This window comes from Mytilus galloprovincialis, chromosome 13 (assembly GCF_965363235.1).
Source record: "Mytilus galloprovincialis chromosome 13, xbMytGall1.hap1.1, whole genome shotgun sequence".
NCBI classification, from domain to species: Eukaryota; Metazoa; Mollusca; class Bivalvia; order Mytilida; family Mytilidae; genus Mytilus; species Mytilus galloprovincialis.
Window position 1 is genome coordinate 25,874,648 of NC_134850.1, and position 18,581 is coordinate 25,893,228.

The 18,581-nt window shown below is 31.9% G+C and overlaps 1 protein-coding gene and 1 long non-coding RNA gene across 3 annotated transcripts in view; both read left to right on the forward strand.

Annotated features, from left to right (window-relative positions):
- Positions 1-4,323, forward strand: part of LOC143057083 (uncharacterized) — a 75,765-nt gene extending 71,442 nt beyond the window's left edge. Inside the window, exons 16-17 of the mRNA XM_076230315.1 lie at positions 967-1,194; positions 2,980-4,323. Of these exons, the coding sequence (XP_076086430.1) occupies positions 967-1,194; positions 2,980-4,207 (1,456 nt within the window). The 3' untranslated portion in view covers positions 4,208-4,323. The remainder of the gene's footprint in view (positions 1-966; positions 1,195-2,979) is intronic.
- Positions 4,324-11,764: 7,441 nt separating this feature from the next.
- Positions 11,765-16,636, forward strand: LOC143056564 (uncharacterized). 2 transcript variants are annotated; one of them, XR_012972404.1, is made up of 3 exons: positions 11,765-11,968; positions 15,051-15,167; positions 16,001-16,636. It is a non-coding gene; the product is annotated as an uncharacterized LOC143056564 (long non-coding RNA). The 2 variants fall into 2 exon arrangements; XR_012972403.1 differs by lacking the exon at positions 11,765-11,968 and adding an exon at positions 12,260-12,335.
- The last annotated feature ends 1,945 nt before the right edge of the window (positions 16,637-18,581 follow it).

The window sequence follows — 18,581 nt, forward strand, 5'->3', positions numbered from 1 at the left end:
TTTAAACACTGCACACCAGTCTGTTTGGATGTTTATTTTGTTAAACCTATTGAAGGGTATCAATAGTTATTTGTAATATTCTAAACAATAACTTTTCTGAAAATTCTTATCAATTTGAAAATAATATATATATTATTGTTCAACCAATTGAATTCTAAATCCACATTGAATCATAGAAAATGGGTTTGAAGCCCCTTTAAACAATCCATGATTCTGTAATGAGGAGTACCCAAATTGCCACTTAAATGAAATTCACATCATTTACATGATGTTTTGTTTTATTTCTTCAAATATTTAGAACAATTTAACATTAGTGCGTGTTTACTGTTCATTTTTTAAGAAATGGATGCTCAGACCATATTTTATTTGCTATTTTTTAAACGATGACTTTTTGTGGACGTAGCATAGCGACAGTACCTAAGATTCTACTTTTTCCAGTGACCTCTTTAATTATCTGCCTGTTGATTATTACACTGAACTTTTTGTGAATATTTAAATTATACAATTACCTATTTGAAAGACACGCATATAATGTCAAATAATGAACAAATACAAATTATTTATAATTATTTGCCAGGAAAACTTTCAAGATTTTCACTGCTTGTTTTGTAAAATAGGTGCAATTTGGGTACTGTGATAATATATATGTATATAGATATATTTGGTAAAACTTCCTACTAGTATTTTTATATGAATGAAACATAATGAAGGGTGTATGTAAATGAAATGGCAACCCTGCAACATAAATAAACAAAAAAAACAAATGAAATGAAATGAAATGTAGGAGTATAAACAATATTAAAAGACAAATATTTTTGAGTTATCATGTTAGACAAGCTCTCATGTTGTTCCTTACCTTATACAGGCACATGACAATTTATAGTTGATAAAAATGTAAGTATGTAAGTATGTAAGTTTGAAATATTGCAAGCCAGTTAATTTACATAATGGTGAATTTCTTTTCAGTCCTAAGAAAATTGTAAGTACAGCAATTGATGGCGAAAAATCTAAACCAGCACATTTTTATCCATGGGATCTTGCTAACGAGTTTGAATTGGTTGAAATACCTTTTTCATTTACCAGTGAATATAACGATGTACTGAGTTCATTCCATGAGACCATGAGTGAAGAAAAGTATGAAGTTAGATCTATTTTAAGAGTCCAAAGCAAGAAACTGTGGTCTGAGTTTGAGATGTAAGTCTTTTTTTTATGCTCACTGCCATTGCAGAGGGGGCAATAAGTTTTACAGTTGTCCATGTGTATGTCTGTCCGTACGTCCTTGACTTAGTTTCTATTCTCTAACATTAGTTTGTCTCAATTAAATGTTCTAAAACATATACACAATACTCATTACCACAAAGCACAGATCAAGTTCGAATAAGGGTGGTGTCTCTTTTTTGAGGTATAACAATTAGTAAATTGAAAAATTACCAAATGTGCTGTATTTTTTGGAAGCAGGTGCATTTGTGTGCTCACATTCTTTGTTTATAAAAATCAAGTTGAAGATATGTTCTACTGTCTAGTGTCATCTTGAGTATTTATGACTTTGCTGCTTAATGCAAATTTTTGAATATTTTAATTAAGTTACTAGAAATGTTGAATGTCTAAAATGAAAATTAAAGCTTTTTTTTCCTAAATTTATTTGGCCCAGACAACTGATAAAAAATATGAAATAATATAAATAATTTTTCATCTTGTTTTGTATTCATCTGAACTAAATTGAATGTGTATAGCTATATATATAACTCTAAATTGTTTTCTGTTACTCTAAAAATCTCACCAAACATTTATATATTATTCCAGTATTTCTGTAAATTTATATTTGGATATCACAGAAAAATCATAACTTTTAGTTTTACACTTGTTTCTGTAATTTTTAGGAGAAAGGGACTATTTTTTAAGGGGTTTCTGTACTTGAGGATTAGGGTTCATTTTAATGATTTTTTTTTCTGGGTGAGGATTAGATGTTTGGGATCGGGGTAATAGTGTTAGGGTTCAATATGGGTTATGGTTCAGGTTAGGATTAGTTTGGTGTTAGCTCTATTTTGGTTAATACCAGGGTTTTCAAAAACATTTCCGACCTGCTAGACATTTTTTGTCTTGTCATGATTTTAATTCCTTCAGATTTAGTAAGAAAAGGTAATAATTAATCAGTAAAGGTTCATATTATTAAGACTGATTGATGTAAAATGACTGTTGATACAAAAATTAATGTTCTGATGTTAATTGTTGAGTTGACAGTGCATCATTTGAAGTGTGCAATATCTACATACAAATTTCTGCGTAAGACTCATTATTTTAGCAAAACTAAGCTATGAATCTTCACTTTTGTTTGTAAAATAGATAAAAAGTACATTTTCCCAATACAAGATGTTGTCTTGACAATGGTAAAACATGGACCAGAGATGGATAACTTTGATACATGTACTACATATTTTATAAGCTCTTTCCACATTATTTTCATACTTGACATTGCTTCATTTCTGAGCTATAACTTTAACATGTTTAACCAAAGAATATTTTTGTGCAAATATACAATTCCCTGAAGAAAATTACATCTTTTAATATAAGTACTGTTGATCTGGTTTAAGTTACAATGTATCCTCTGTACATCTTTACCTTAATTAGAAACATACCCTTTATTTTTCATTAATGTAACCTCAGCTACAAATATTTTATTTGGCCTTACCTATAAGTTGCTATCTGGAAAAGCTTTGGATCAAATGATTATTACCTTAGGTCTAATGATTTTAATATAAGTTGCATGTTTTCATAGCGAAATTAGTCATAGCAAGAAAATGTTTTCAAGAAAATCTCTGATATTAGTTATTCTTCATGCATGTCACTTTAATGACTGGAAATGTGTGGTTGTTTAATGCAAACGGTCAGGTCAAAAATATAACATAAACTTCAATTTTTTAATCATCCAGGAGCTGAAAATTCCAGAAAGCTATTATGCTTTATATTCTTATATTACAGCAAGAAGAAACAATTGTATGCGGATGCAGAGAAATACAATCCAACATTTTCAGCAATAGACGAAAGATCTCTGTTTCATGGAACAAACTCTTTAGATGTTTGCAGAGGTATATGCATAAACAACTTTGATTTTCGAAAAAGTGGTAAAAATGCAACAGCTTTTGGGGAGGGATCATATTTTGCAAGGGATGCAAGATATAGTCATCAATACACAGAAGCATCATTCGATTTTGGTGACCGATACATGTTCAGGGCTAAAGTTTTAGTTGGAAAATTTACAACAGGTGAACCTGAGTATCGCAGACCACCAGAAATTCCAGGGCAGAGTCATAAACTGTACGATTCTTGTGTTAACAACCCAATAAATCCAAACATTTTTGTCATTTTTGACAGGAGTCAAAGTTACCCAGAATACCTTATCAACTACAGAGAAAAGGATTATGATCAGAGAAGAATCTCTTCAAGGACTACACATAGTTCAGTTCCATCCTATCCATTAACAGGAGGGACTTCTCAGCAACCAATACACCAAAGAATGCCTACAAAAATTGCTGCGTATACATCAAGAGGAACCAGTTTAGGAATTGCACAGAAACCAGGACAACCAAGTATGCAACCAACAAGTTCTACTGCCTACCCCTCAGGAGGAACCAGTTTAGGAGTTGCACGGAAACCAGTACAATCAAGTACACATTCAATACCTTCTTACCTCAGAACCAGTTTAGGAATTTCACAGAGACCAGTACAATCAAGTATGCATTCAACACGTTCTACTGCATATTCCTCAGGAGGAACCAATTTAGGAGTTCCACGGAAACAAGTACAAACAAATATGCACTCACTAAGTTCTACTGGCCATTCCTCAGTAGGAAACAGCTTAGGAGTTTCAAGGAAACCAGTACAATCAAGTATACATTCAGCAAGTTCTACTGGTCATTCGTCAGGAAGTACAAGTTCAGGTTTTGCAAGGACACCAGTACAATCAAGTACAGATTCAGCACGTTCTACCGCCAACTCCTCAGGAGAAATCAGTTCTGGGACTGCAGCAAAATATAATCCTGTTCTTAATTCATCATCAAGTATGATGAACAGTTCAAGTTCATCAAGTTCTACCAGTTTTCAGCCTTTTGATCATTCTAATGTGAGTTCTGGTAGTAGTCAACCATCTTCATCACAAAACTCCATCAGCACAAATACAAATCAGGATAGAGATTGTGTTATCTTATAGTCTAATGCATGATACTGTGGATTCATTTATTGTGGTGGGTTACAATATGTGCGGTTAAAGGGAACATTGTATTGTCAAGAATATTTGATTAAAAATTGTGGTTATGCAAAAAGTTATCAATAGTATGAATCAGGAGAAATAGAGCATGATTCTTATTAGAAAATCACATTGAAATGATATTGTCTCCTCTTAGACTCAGACATGGGACCTCTGTGTTATCAGTCAGATCTTTTAAACGGACTGAGATAAAGAAGTTCTTTCCTAACTCAACCATATACAGCTAGCCTGAATTGTCTTTTTTGTGAGGGAAGCACTCTTGCCACACTCCTTCTAACTCAAGAGTCACCATACCATAATGACTCTCCCAATTCATACAACTGGGTAGATATCATGTCTAACCACTGTTGATTTTGAGTTGGGTTTCAGGTGTTACTTGAGATTCGTATTACATCAGAATTGAATTTCTATCTTACTAGTACTTCTCTAGCTCAGTCCGTTAGCGAACTGACTTGAAACACAGAGATCAGGAGTTTGAGTCTCTAATGAGACAACTTGGTTCATGTGTCGTGATTTATTCCAAGTCAAAGTTGAAGGCAGTTTCTTGTCAGTTATTCATCCTTTGCATTTCCCAGATTTAGCAGTTTCTGATGCTTGACAGTGGTTTACTGGATAAAATTAATAAGTTTCTTCCTATACAAAAATTACCGGTTTCTAAACTTTCAAAGTTATTCTAGCAGTCCATAGCAGTTCTTTAGCTGCTTAAGGATGTACTTAGGTGAGGTTAGGTAAAATTTAATAAATTAAGAAATTAAAATTGATACTATAGGCTGGTAGAGCATCAATTAAGGATAAAGATAAGCTAAAAATATTGATAGGTCATGAACCTCCTTTTCGAGATATTTGAGATTAAGAAATGGCGGGAAAAGGCTGACTCTGACTTTTACCTTATATTTGCATTGGTATTATTTGGGTCTTAAAACAAAAGAAAGAAAATCAAAAATCTTTTAAAATTTTGGTAAATAAACTTTCATGAGCAATTAAATCTTATATGAAAAAATAAATGGGTGTTATGGGGCAAAATATTTTACATTGTATTGTATGGAAAAACACCAAGGAGTCCGAACATTTGACACAAATTTCAAAACCTCACCTAAGTACATCCTTAAGGTTGTTTTGTAGCAGAATATTTAACGAATTATTTAAATTGGTACTTAAACTGTTTCGGCTTATGCATATTCATATTTAACTGCTTTAAAGGAAATGATATTCATATAAAACTAGGGGGAAACTGTGAAGGAAAATTCAAATATGGTCATGATCTTGTGCATTATTCTTACAGGTACTAATAGTAACTATTAAAACAGTAACATGTTATAATATGTAGTAAATATCAAAAACGAAACAATACTTCTAAACATAATCATTGTTAAACAATCCTTAGGTTATCAGTTTATAGTATTGTAAACATATTTTAATGTCAAAAATACATGCAACATATTTCTGTCTAAATGCTGTGTAATCACAACTTATGCAATGTGATTTACTTTAAATTAATTGTTTGTTGTATGACATGATTAGTGAGAAGACTCTTGAATATGATTTGGTACCGTACATGTATATTAAAAGGCTGAATAAAATTCATTCTCATATAATCCATATGATAGTTATCAAGGGAACTGAATTGTAATTGAATACACCAGACACGCGTTTCGTCTACATAAGACTCAGCAGTGACGCCCATATTAAAATAGTTAGAAAGCCAAACGAGTACAAAGTTGAAGAGCATTTAGAAACCAAAATTCCAAAAAGATGACAAATAGTGCTAACTTAAGGTACTCCAAGCCTGTGATAAGAAAATTTAAGTATTTCGAATAATTCATACATTTGGCATAAAGTAAATATTTAAAATGCCCATATAATTGATATTCATTTCAACATCGAAGTGCTGACTACTTGGCTGGTGATACCTTTGGGGACGAAACATCCTTCAGTAGTGGCCCAGGGGTGTTAATAGTTATTTAAGGTACCAGAATTAAAATGTAAAACGCCAGACGCGTGTTTTGTCTACAAAAGTCTTAAAAATGGGTTATGAAAATTACGAAAAAAATAAAATTAAAAAAATTATATTAGTACCTTTAATTTTTAGCTCACCAAGTGAGCTTTTCTCATCACTTGGCGTCCGTCGTCGTCGTCGTCGTTAACTTTCACATTTTGAACTTCTTCTAAAGAACCACTGAATGGAATAAAACCACACATAGCATGAATGTTCCTTATGAGGTGCTTACCAAGTGCTGTTACTTTGTAGCTGATCCATTATCCAAGATGGCCGCCAGCGGGGGTCTTAGTTTAACATAGGACCCTACGGGAAATGCATACAAATGACTTATTTTAGAGAACCACTGAATGGAATGAAACCAAACATTGCATGAATGTTACTTATGAGGTGCTGACCAAGTGTTGTTACTTTGTAGCCAATCCATCATCCAAGATGGCCGCCTGCGGGGGACTTAGTTTAACATAGGACCCTATGGGAAATGCATACAAATGACTCCTTTTAGAGAACCACTGAATGGAATGACACCAAACATAGCATGAATGTTCCTTATGAGGTGCTGACTAAGTGTTGTTACTTTGTAGCGGATTCATCATCCAAAATGGCCGCCAGCGGGGGATTTAGTTTAACATAGGACCCTAAGGGAAATGCATACAAATGACTTCTATTAGAGAACCACTAAATGTAATGAAACCAAACATAGCATGCATGTTCCTTATGAGGTGCTGACCAAGTGTTGTTACTTTGTAGCCGATCCATCATCCAAAATGGCCGCCAGCGGGGGACTTATTTATACATAGGACCCTATGGGAAATGCATACAAATGACTTCTTTTAGAGAACCACTGAATTGAATGAAACCAAACATAGCATGAATGTTCCTTTCCTTAGGAGGTGCTGGCCAAGTGTTGCTACTTTGTAGCCAAATTTTATCTTTTTTTATATGATTTCAAAAACCAAACATAACATGTATGTTCCTTATGAGGTGCTGCCCAAGTGTTGTTACTTTGTAGCTGATCCATCATCAAAAATAACCGCCAGCGGGGGACTTAGTTTAACATAGGACCCTATAGGAAATGCATACACAAGTCTTCTTCTAGAGAACCACTGAATTGAATGAAACCAAACATAGCATGAATGTTTCTTTCCGTAGGAGGTGCTGGCCAAGTGTTGTTACTTTGTAACCAAATTTTATCTTTATATGATTACAAAAACCGAAGTAGAGTCAGGTGAGCGATACAGGCTCTTGAGAGCCTCTAGTTATTTAAAAGTGATAGTTATTGCAGAACTATTTATTAAGATATGTGTTATCCTTTGTGTTCTCAATCTCTGTGTAGATTATACTTCCTGTCCACTTAATTATAAATAGATGGCACAATTCTACAAGACCGGTTTTATCTAAATATTTCTGTTTGATGTAACAAATTTAACTGCTTAGAAATAATATGCAAATCGAACTGGTATATATAACACTGACCGCCCGCTCAACTGGAAGACAATTATAACCTTCATCAATTTGTATCTTGATGATAGGGGAAACTGTAAATCGAGATAACTGTTCTTTAAAAAACTGCTATGGAAAACTATTTGGAAATATATTTACTTCTTTAAAGTCATATGAGACCTCAAATTAAAAAAAAAGATGCATATGTTTTTTTAACTAAATGTATAATTTTTATTATAAAACTTATGTACATATACTTTATTCTGAAAAAAAAATCTTTAATTTGTCCACATTTTGAAGAATTTTACTTTTTTAAATTGCTTCCTGAAGGAAGCAATTCGCCCGACATATTTTCGGTATGCAAATGACCTCAGCGTGACCCTTCTCGTAAAATACGGTGATCACAATACAAATGGATCTGTCATTTGAATAAACTATTATCTGATTGTACATGTTATACACATGCTCAATATCCATGCTTCTTTGTTGGTTGTTCATTATATTTGTCAATTATCGGTAAACTTCGGCTTAAAACACGACAATTAAGTAGCTGCAATATTTTGACACAACAGACAGAGGAAAAAATTGACGATATTACGAAATGTTTGGGTAAAAAATAATAAAATCATGCACAGACGACTAAGTTTATAATATATCCATGTAGTGGTTCAAGAACTGGATAAACATTATTTTTCACAAGTCACTGGTTTCATATGAATTTAGTTAACATTTATCATTTACTTGTAAGCAGTTGTTTTAAACTGCCTAAAAAAACTGTTTAAAACTGTTTCAAAACTTCTAAAATTCAAGAAACTACCATACAACTGCTAATGAACTGCTTACATCATTGTACATATGCATTTCACTTTGACTTTGGATAAAACACTTAGCCTTACTTTTCATAGTTTAAAAATTTTTGTTTTGTCAAAAACCCTTACCTTTTTATATGCAGAATTAAGATTCTAATAATCTTCCTCCACACATATGCAATTTTGATGATAAACTACTGGTAATATTGCACTTTCTGATATTTTATATAGTTATTTTACAGCTTGAGTCAATTCTACCCAGCCATACTTTTTAACTCGAAGAAATGGAAGGGATGTGATTAATTTCAAGGCATGACATTGTTAATTTTGTCTTTTATTGCCTGGACTATTGTTTATGTATTTTTTGTATTGTGGTAAGGGTTTCTTTTGTCATTTTTATTAATGGTTATGGTATAATAAGGCTACTTTTTAGGTTTCCTGGCCTAAAAGTGCAAGTGAGCTTTTCTCATCACTCGTCCATCGTGGTCGTCGTTTACTTTTACAAAATCTTCCTCTCTGAAACTACTGGACAGACGACCCGCGTGCCAATAAACAAACAGAACATATGGGTAAAATACGGTTTTTGGCTTATATCTATGAAACAAAAATTTTAAGCATTTAGAGCAAATCTGACAGGTGAAAAATTTTAATTGGTTTGATATCAGTCCACCCCACAAATTCATACAACCCGTTGTTCGTCTGCTGTCCCTGAATTAGTAATTTTAAGAATATTATTTTGATTATTATAGTGCTTATTTAGTTAGGCCTGTATTAATATCTCTATGTCGTTACAAAGTACAAAAATGTGTGAATATTTTTCAGTTTGTGGTGAAATGGATGGAAAAAAAAATAATAATTATTACTTTTACCGTATGATTAGAATATACAAGATAAATGAGATGTAATTTTGAAATTAACGGTAATTAAAACTGAAACTATTGATCTTGAAATTGCTTTTGTTTATTTGACCAGTCGGCACGACGTACGTATCCAGTTTGAGGTAAAGTGAAGTTAAATTAGGCCAGTAAGTATTAAAATCTTTTTTGCCAGGCAGGGAAAAGAAGCTACATATAAATGAGAGGTTTAGCTAGCTATCAAACCAGATTCAATCCACCATTTTCTATCTAAGAAAATGCCTGTACAAAGTCAGGAATATGACCGCTATCCATTCGTTTGATGTGTATGAGATTTTGAATTTGCCAATTGATTACGGAATTTCCTTTTGGAATTTTCCTTGGAGTTCAGTATTTTTGTGATTTTACTTTTTGTTGGTGTAATCAACTTCCACAGTTTCCAACACTTTGATTATATAGAATGTTTGAGAGTAATTTACATTTGAAGATGTACACACCACTGTTCCATATGTCGAGAGGTTTGGAAGAGTGGTCAATGCTGGTCAAGTTCAATGTGTGTGTTGTTCAGTAGTTCTGATCTTTGATTGATTGTAAAATAACCATAGAAAGTGGAAGATCAAACAAGTCTGAAAATTCCTTTTTAAATATCGAAAGTCTGCCAGCTTAATCCCTGTTGATTACTTGATAAATAATTGAATTCTTTTCCGTATCTATCGGATGTACCATATCACGTGTTCCACTTATTTATCATGTATGCAAGGGGCCGCATCTATCGGATGTACCATATCACGTGTTCTACTTATTTATTATGTATGCAAGCGGTAGCCTTGTGTATGTAAAAATATCAATTTTACTAGTAGTAGAATCAGAGACATGAAAGTCTGGTAGATAGCATCAAAATGGTACATATAAGATTTTTTCGTCAGTTTTACGACTTCAGGACAATATAAATAGAAACACATGTATTCGATTCCTTCAGTCCTTTTAGTTTAAAAGGCAAATGAATTTCTATAAGAAAGAACCATATCAAGCAGATAATTGAAAATGTTAAGGTCAAACGTGGCCGCCATAGAAAAATTCAAAAAAACAAACAGAAAAAGCAAGACCGATAAAACATAACATAGGAAGGGATTCCAACAGCGGTATACTACTATTGCCAATACTGATGTTAGGAAAACAAAATAAATTGGCTGGTATGATGCTACACAGAAATTGAAATATCACAGTTGGAAAATTAGAATAATTATTAACTTCTAGCTGTAAGTTAAGAAATGTTACGTGTATGTAGCATTATTGTTTTTAAAAACTCATTGGGGTTGGACGCTTTATACAAGGCGTTACGCAATATAAAAAAGTTGTATTGGACCTCACTCATAGCTATACATATAATGGGTAAAATATAAGAAAATAACTTGTTTTGTTGGCTTGACAATGTCACAATTACAGTGTAAAGCAATGTCACAATTACAATGTAAAGCAATGTCACAATTACAGTATAAAGCAATGTCACAATTACAGTATAAAGCAATGTCAAAATTACAGTATAAAGCAATGTCACAATTACAATGTAAAGCAATGTCACAATTACAGTATAAAGCAATGTCACAATTACAGTATAAAGCAATGTCACAATTACAATGTAAATCAATAACACAACGCATGCATTTTAGTTAGTAAAATAAAAAACCTAATCTATAATTACAATTACAGTTACAGTATAAAGCCACGTCACAATTTCAGTATAAAGTAATGTCACAGTTACAGTATAAAGCAATGTCACATTTACAGTATAAAGCAATGTCCATATAACAGTATAAAGCAATGTCACAATTACAGTATGAAGCACGGTCACACTAACAGTATAAAACGATGTCACAATTACTGTGTAAAGCAATGAAACAACGCATGAATGTTGTTTAGTTAAATTAAAAACCTTATTTCTAATTACAATTACAGTTACAGTATAATGCAATGTCACAATTACAGTATAAAGCAATGTCACAATTACAGAAAGCAATGTCACAATTAAGTATAAATCGATGCCACAATTACAGTAGAAAGCAATGTCACAATTAATATTGTGTTTCTGCTTTTTTTCTCAAACGAATTATGAATTTCGAACAGTGGTATACTACTGTTGCCTTTATTAATAGTATAAAGCAATGTCACAAATACAGTGTAAAGCAATGACACAACGCAAGAATGTTATTTGTTAAAAAAACCCACTAATTTCTTGATATGCAATCATTGTATCACCTTAATAGAGCCGAACTAGTCATATATTATTTCGTCCCTTTAAACACCTAACAGTAAATCAAAAAATTCTTTTCAAATGCAATCGATCTTTCAGCAAAGCATAAATAATTAGAGTGTCGCATTACAACAATTTCCGAAAAATCAATGTGAAAATATGCTACCTTTACGTACTCGTTATGAAGGTAAAATTACAATCATATCCAAGGGAACAACAAACACAACCTGCATCATTATACAATACGACTAGCTGTATATCCAGCGGAAATAGAGAAATTCATATTCACATTCAAAATTGTATTCATAGTTCATCCTGGATTGCCGAAATAGAGATAATAGCATAAAATGGGTAAGATATTTTTAGCATTCCACTGACAATTAAACGTGCACAGAATAATGAAGACATATTTCTTCTTCAAATAATCAAAATTGTCGCGTATGAAACAATAGATGACCATTTGATATTCTGGAATTAGACGAAAGGATTTTTTTCATCAAAATATCGTGTTTTTACATATATATTTTTCTCGATTCATACTTTGATATGGAAGACAAATTATTCAAGGATACTTTGAGTGTAAAAAATATGTTTAGATGCATGCATCCTACTCGATATAATATCGATAACAAACAATCTACAAAATTCATATTCACATTCAAAATTGTATTCATAGTTCATCCTGGATTGCCGAAATAGAGATAATAGCATAAAATGGGTAAGATATTTTTAGCATTCCACTGACAATTAAACGTGCACAGAATAATGAAGACATATTTCTTCTTCAAATAATCAAAATTGTCGCGTATAAAACAGAATATCTTTATCAAAAAGCAATGTTTTGCTGGTTTCTGCACTGCAAATACGAATATGACATTGCCTGTCATCACAGAAAATAGACGTTTTTTTAAAGTTATTCCTTGCCGAAAACCATTGATTTTTTTAGTTTGACGATGTTTCTGATATACAGCACTAGCGTTTGAAATATAAATGTAATTACTTGCGGTAAAGTAAATAAATGTTTGATATGACTTGGAGAATAGAAGAAACTCCTCCTCGAAAATTGAAGCACTCTTAAAGTCTCATGAACAATAGATGACCATTTGATATTCTGGAATTAGACGAAAGGATTTTTTTCATCAAAATATCGTGTTTTTACATATATATTTTTCTCGATTCTTACTTTGATATGGAAGACAAATTATTCAAGGATACTTTGAGTGTAAAAAATATGTTTAGATGCATGCATCCTACTCGATATAATATCGATAACAAACAATCTACAAAATTCGAAATGTTTATTAAAATAGTATAAATTATACATGTTGAAGTACGCTATGTTTTGCGCAGGGAATACACTTTTTCGCAGGTCAATATGTCAAAATCCCATTCATATAGAAAAACCTTCTGAAGTTTTAATCAATACGGAATAAATCACCTAATTAAGTTAATCTATTATGTTACCTATAAAAGTATTACATTTGTGTGTACGAAACTGTAAGGATTAAAACTCTACAACATTTAAATTAGATTGAGTAACAATTAATGTAACAATGCGGTGACAGGATAGACGCGTTCTCGCCCATTGAATTACTTTACAAAAAATGTTTCATAAACAATAAAGATAATTAAAGAAACCCTGATGTTTTTGTTAGAGTCATCATAAACGTTCTAAAAAAGTTCGCTCTACAGATTTCAAGGTAATTAGATAACATAAAAATAATATTTATTAAAAGGTGTTACAGTGACACTGTACGCACATAAATTACACAAAAGTCTGACTTATAAATATTTTGATATTTTAATATTTTCAAAATGGATTTATATCGTATTTATCATGATGTTATGACTCAAAAATCTTACAAACTAGTCTTGTGTTTTAACATTTACAATTACATAACCAACTTATACGAAAGTAAAACAAGCATATGTACTAAAATTCGACATTTTTGTTTACTATTGTTTACCTGACTCATCATACACAGCTACTTTGCATAGGTACTATTTATGTAATAAAAAATGCAGTACTGGAAATTTACTTGTAATATTTAGTACTATTTCTTTACTTTAAAACTATTGTATTTTACAGTACTTGATTTGTACAGAAATAATGCAATATTCAATGTTTGAAAATCATAACTTTAAGAGATTTGAAATAGAAAAACTTTCATAATGCTGAAAATGTAACTGTAGTAACCAAAAATCTGTAGTACCTTAATTTCAAGTACAAATGAAGTGCTGTAAAATACATGTACAGGTACCTAAATATTACAATAATTTTAGAGTAACAAAATAGTACTGAATATTAAAAGTAGATTTCCAGTACTACAAAGTTTTAGTACAGAAATAGTACATATGCAAAAGTAGCTGTGTATCTAATCGGCAAAAACAAAACGGCCTTTTATGAGCAACGACTATAGATTTTAAAAAATTCCCTCAATTGTTAAATACAACAGTAATTTTCATTTCTTGTCAATATACAAAAGAAGATGTGGTATGATTACCAATGAGACAACTGTCCACAAGAGACCAAAATGACACAGACATAAACAACTATAAGTCACCGTACGGCCTTCGACAATGAACAAAGCCAATACCACATAGTCGGCTATAAAAGGCCCCGATATGACAATGTAAAACAATTCATACGAGAAAGCTAACGGCCTTATTTTTATAAAAAAAAATTAACGAAAAAGAAATACGTAACACATAAACAAACGACAACCACTGAATTACAGGCTCCTGAAAACCGTTACAATCATACAAAACCGCACTACGTATACCTGTTTTGATGTGTTTACTTTCTCAAATATTACCGAGATGCATAAAAGGGTTGATGCAAAAAATGCTTTATAAACTTAATGAGATCGTGGCGCATATAAGCTTTTCCTACGACGTCAAACGATTCATAATAAGATAGATTTAGCATGCATCTTGAATTTGTCAAATATCTGTGTGTTTGTGTTTTAATATATAACATGTAATAGTAATAATATCAGGCAAAAAAAGTACATGTATTTCGTTCAATTGGTATTTCATGTATTTGTGATCTCAAAAAAATCAAAAAAGATTATCAACAATACTGTTAGCTGAATTCTCAGTTCGATCTAGTTCGTCGATTGGTCTGGGTGGAGTGTATGTATTACGAGTTCGGAGGAAGAACAAAAAAATTGCTTCCGAAAATTTGCAGATTATATTTTGGCCACGAGCATCACTGAAGAGACATGAATTGTCGAAATGCGCATCTGGTGCAAGAAAATTGGTGCCGTTATTGTTATTAACATTGTTGAGCTGATATATAGAGTGATAAGGAATGTATAATATGTATTTTCAGCCGTGTTCCACCTTCACTGGTGATGCAATGGAATGATCGGTCCTTTGATCTATTGTTACTTGCTTAGTCGTTATTGTATATACTATAAATATATAACAGGTTCTGGTAATTCTAAAATGAAAAAGACTTCTCAAAGCCAAGGAACACAAACAACGATGGATTGCGATAATGTAAAAGATGGCGTTTCATCAGCTGCTGATCATTGTACCAAAGTGGGTATGTTTTGTTTTCAAAAGACCCAAAGTAATTCACATAACGGTAATATAGTACCTTAATGTTTTTCAATGCAAACAAGAACGATGTATCCCTAGGTCATCTCTATTGAAAATTGTCATACTTTTACTTTACTAATTTATTATACTCAAAATCTGTAATTTATTAATTGAATAATCACTAGATGATATAAAAGAGGGACGAACGATACCAGAGGGACGTCACAGTCAAACTCATAAATCGAAAATAAACTGACAACGCCATGGCTAAAAATGAAAAAGACGAACTGACAAACAATAGTACACATGACACAACATAGAAAACTAAAGAATACGCAACACGAACCCCTCCAAAAACTAGGGGTGATCTCAGGTGCTCTGGAAATAAGCATATCCTGCTCCACATTCGGTAGGTCACATTCATTAAAGGGAAGGGGATTGTAGTTACGACGTAAGGAACATATCCGATAACATTTGTGAAACGGTTATTCCATAACGGTCAACCAACTCGTGAAGGCGTCCGTAAAATTTATAAAAAGTTGTCTGATAGCCCTTTAATAATGTGAAGGGCATACTGTTTTTAAGCTAATTCCATTTTGACGATTTCTCATAAGGTTCAAAAGATATATAATACATGTGTTGTTATATCTTATAATTCAAATAAGGTGTATATTTTAATAGTTTGTGAAGACATCTTATGTAGTGTAATATATATTATATATCTTATTCTAGTTACAATATACACATATATGTATAAAAATAGCACGTATAGTTTTGATATGTGTATTTATGATTTTTCTGACACCTTTGATAAAGAATCTATTTTGTACTTTACAGATGTTAACGTTCAAAAAGAAACGCAACAGCAATCTCAAGATAGCACAGATAACATGCAGAGCCAAGTTGCAGTCATTTATCAATACGAAATAAAGGGAATCAATGCAAATGATATTTTAAAATATATCGTCACGACATTTGGTGGAGGCTGCACCTTTGAAAAGTTTTGTATGCGGTGCAAGATATTTCCTGAAAAAGCCAATATTTCTCTGTGGTTTGAAAAGCATACTTCAAAATTTCGTCTGTATAAAGATATGGGCAAGATCATTTATATTTTTCCGTATCTTGAGAACACTAGTGTTTGCTTCCATTATAATAACGTTCATGGACCAGGGGTTTGTACAGAAGCAAATTGTTCGCATTTCCACATCTGCCGACGGTCAGTTAGAAATAACGCTTGTACATATAAAAAATGTACATTAGACCATGATTTTACAAACGAACACAATTTACAACTTAAAAAGCAACTTGAAATTGATGATTTACCAGATACTCCAATGAAAAAGGTTTTAAATTGTCGTTATCCTGCTATTTGCCAGAAATATTATTCTGCACAAGGGCATTGCAAGTTAGGTGTGAAATGTCCTTACTTGCATTTATGCGGATTATACAAATTTGGAAAATGCAAAGAACCTTGTACACTCAATTTGAGTCATAATCTGAAAACTGAACATAATGCATGGGTGCTTGACGCGTTCGAAATGCGTCACTGGCCGGAGGAAAATATAATGAAAAAAGTGTATGTTCCATCAAAGACAAGTCAAGATTATGATAGCTGCGGTTCCAGTACAGAGCCTCGTAATGGAAGAGATGTTGGTGTAATCGATGTTTTCGATTCAGATGACGAAGACCTTCAAAATGGAAGTGATTTTGTAGAATAAATGATTGGCACTTTAATGGTAAATCGGATTCTCAGAAATTTAAATAAAAAATGGCAATTACATTGATGAGAGATCTGTAAAAGTCAATAAAAATGTCAACATTTATTTTATTAAAAAGTAAATGAATATAATGTGTTTAGACAATAAAGTACAAGTGTGTAAAATAATTCTAAATATAACTTTGTACTGGTTGTTATAAGTACTGGCTAGGTACATACGAGAAGCTTGTAGTATTGGTATAACGCACTGCTGAAATTAACAAATGATTACAAAAGAACGCCCGTATTCAAATGGCAAAATCAAAAGCTGAAACACATCAAACGAATGGATAACAACTGTCATATTCCTGAATTGGTACAGTTTTTTCTTATGTAGACAATGGTGGATTAAACTTGTTTAATATCTAGCTTAACCTCTCAATTGTATGACAGTCGCACAAAAGAGATCCGAATGACCTATATCAAAAGTATAGAAACATGATTATCAGCGTGCCAATCTTCATTCTTATACCGTTGTCGTTTGAAAATCAAATGACTTAATACAATGTCTATGCTATGTTGTCTTTACTCAATAATTCATAAAGCATCCATACTAAGTCAATGGTGCAATATTCTACTGCCATAGCGTTTAGTGCTTAGTCCTATAAATAATTTATAACAATAATTGTGAAACATAATTAAAAAAGGTGAACATATCAGGAAAAAAAAATTAAGGAATCAAACGATATTGAATTTTGAAAAACACCTGGGTTTTCCTTTTCTTCCAAATTCGGCGTTTTTAAAATCGATAAAATTATCGATAAATTAATGTTTTTTAACGTAGATAGCTGTCGGTATTTACGTTTTTTGAACGGATAATAATTTAATTGCCGTGTTATTATTATTTCTAAAGTAACTATCAGCTGTTTATCAATATATATTAACCTTAAGTTTGTCGTTCTATTTTCTCTCCCATTTCTAGTGACCTTGTAGCCCACTTTACGGAAGTCAGTAGATTGTATTTTATTATATTCATTTTTAAAAAGCAAATACATTACCTTTCATAGTGAAATAAAGTATGTCATGATTTTCTGAAAATCAACACGAAATGTAAAACCGATCTATATTTATGTCAATCTTTACAGTCATAAGCGTGTCATCCACTGATTGAATTAGAATGAACAAGATTGTTGTTAATATATATACAACAGGTAAAATAAATTTCAAGAAAAGTTAAATAGTAATTTTCAATGTGAGTTCTAAAACACACTTAAATATATGCTGCCAAGAATAAAAGAAAAATTGCTACATTAAACACTCACGACCGGTCGATTGGTCATTTTTGTTTCAAATTTTGCATGTACTAGTATTTTTAAAATTTGTGATATGTTCCACTTGAACTGAAAATCAAAAACAATTATCCATTCATCCTTCAACTATGACATGATTGATACTGGAAACCGATCGATCAGTTAAGATTTCATTGACCCGATATCAGATTGATTTATTATTATGGTTGACTGCTTATAGTCATACATGGTTTCGTTTTATGTCAACACAAAATTTCAGTAAATAAGGTAAACTTGTAAGCGTGTTAACATGCCTGGAGTTAAGATTAATGAAAGCATATTAAATAAAAATACATTAATATATACATAAAAACAATATAACAATATTAATAATTTGAATACATGTATAAGAGTGAAATTTTACACAGGAAAG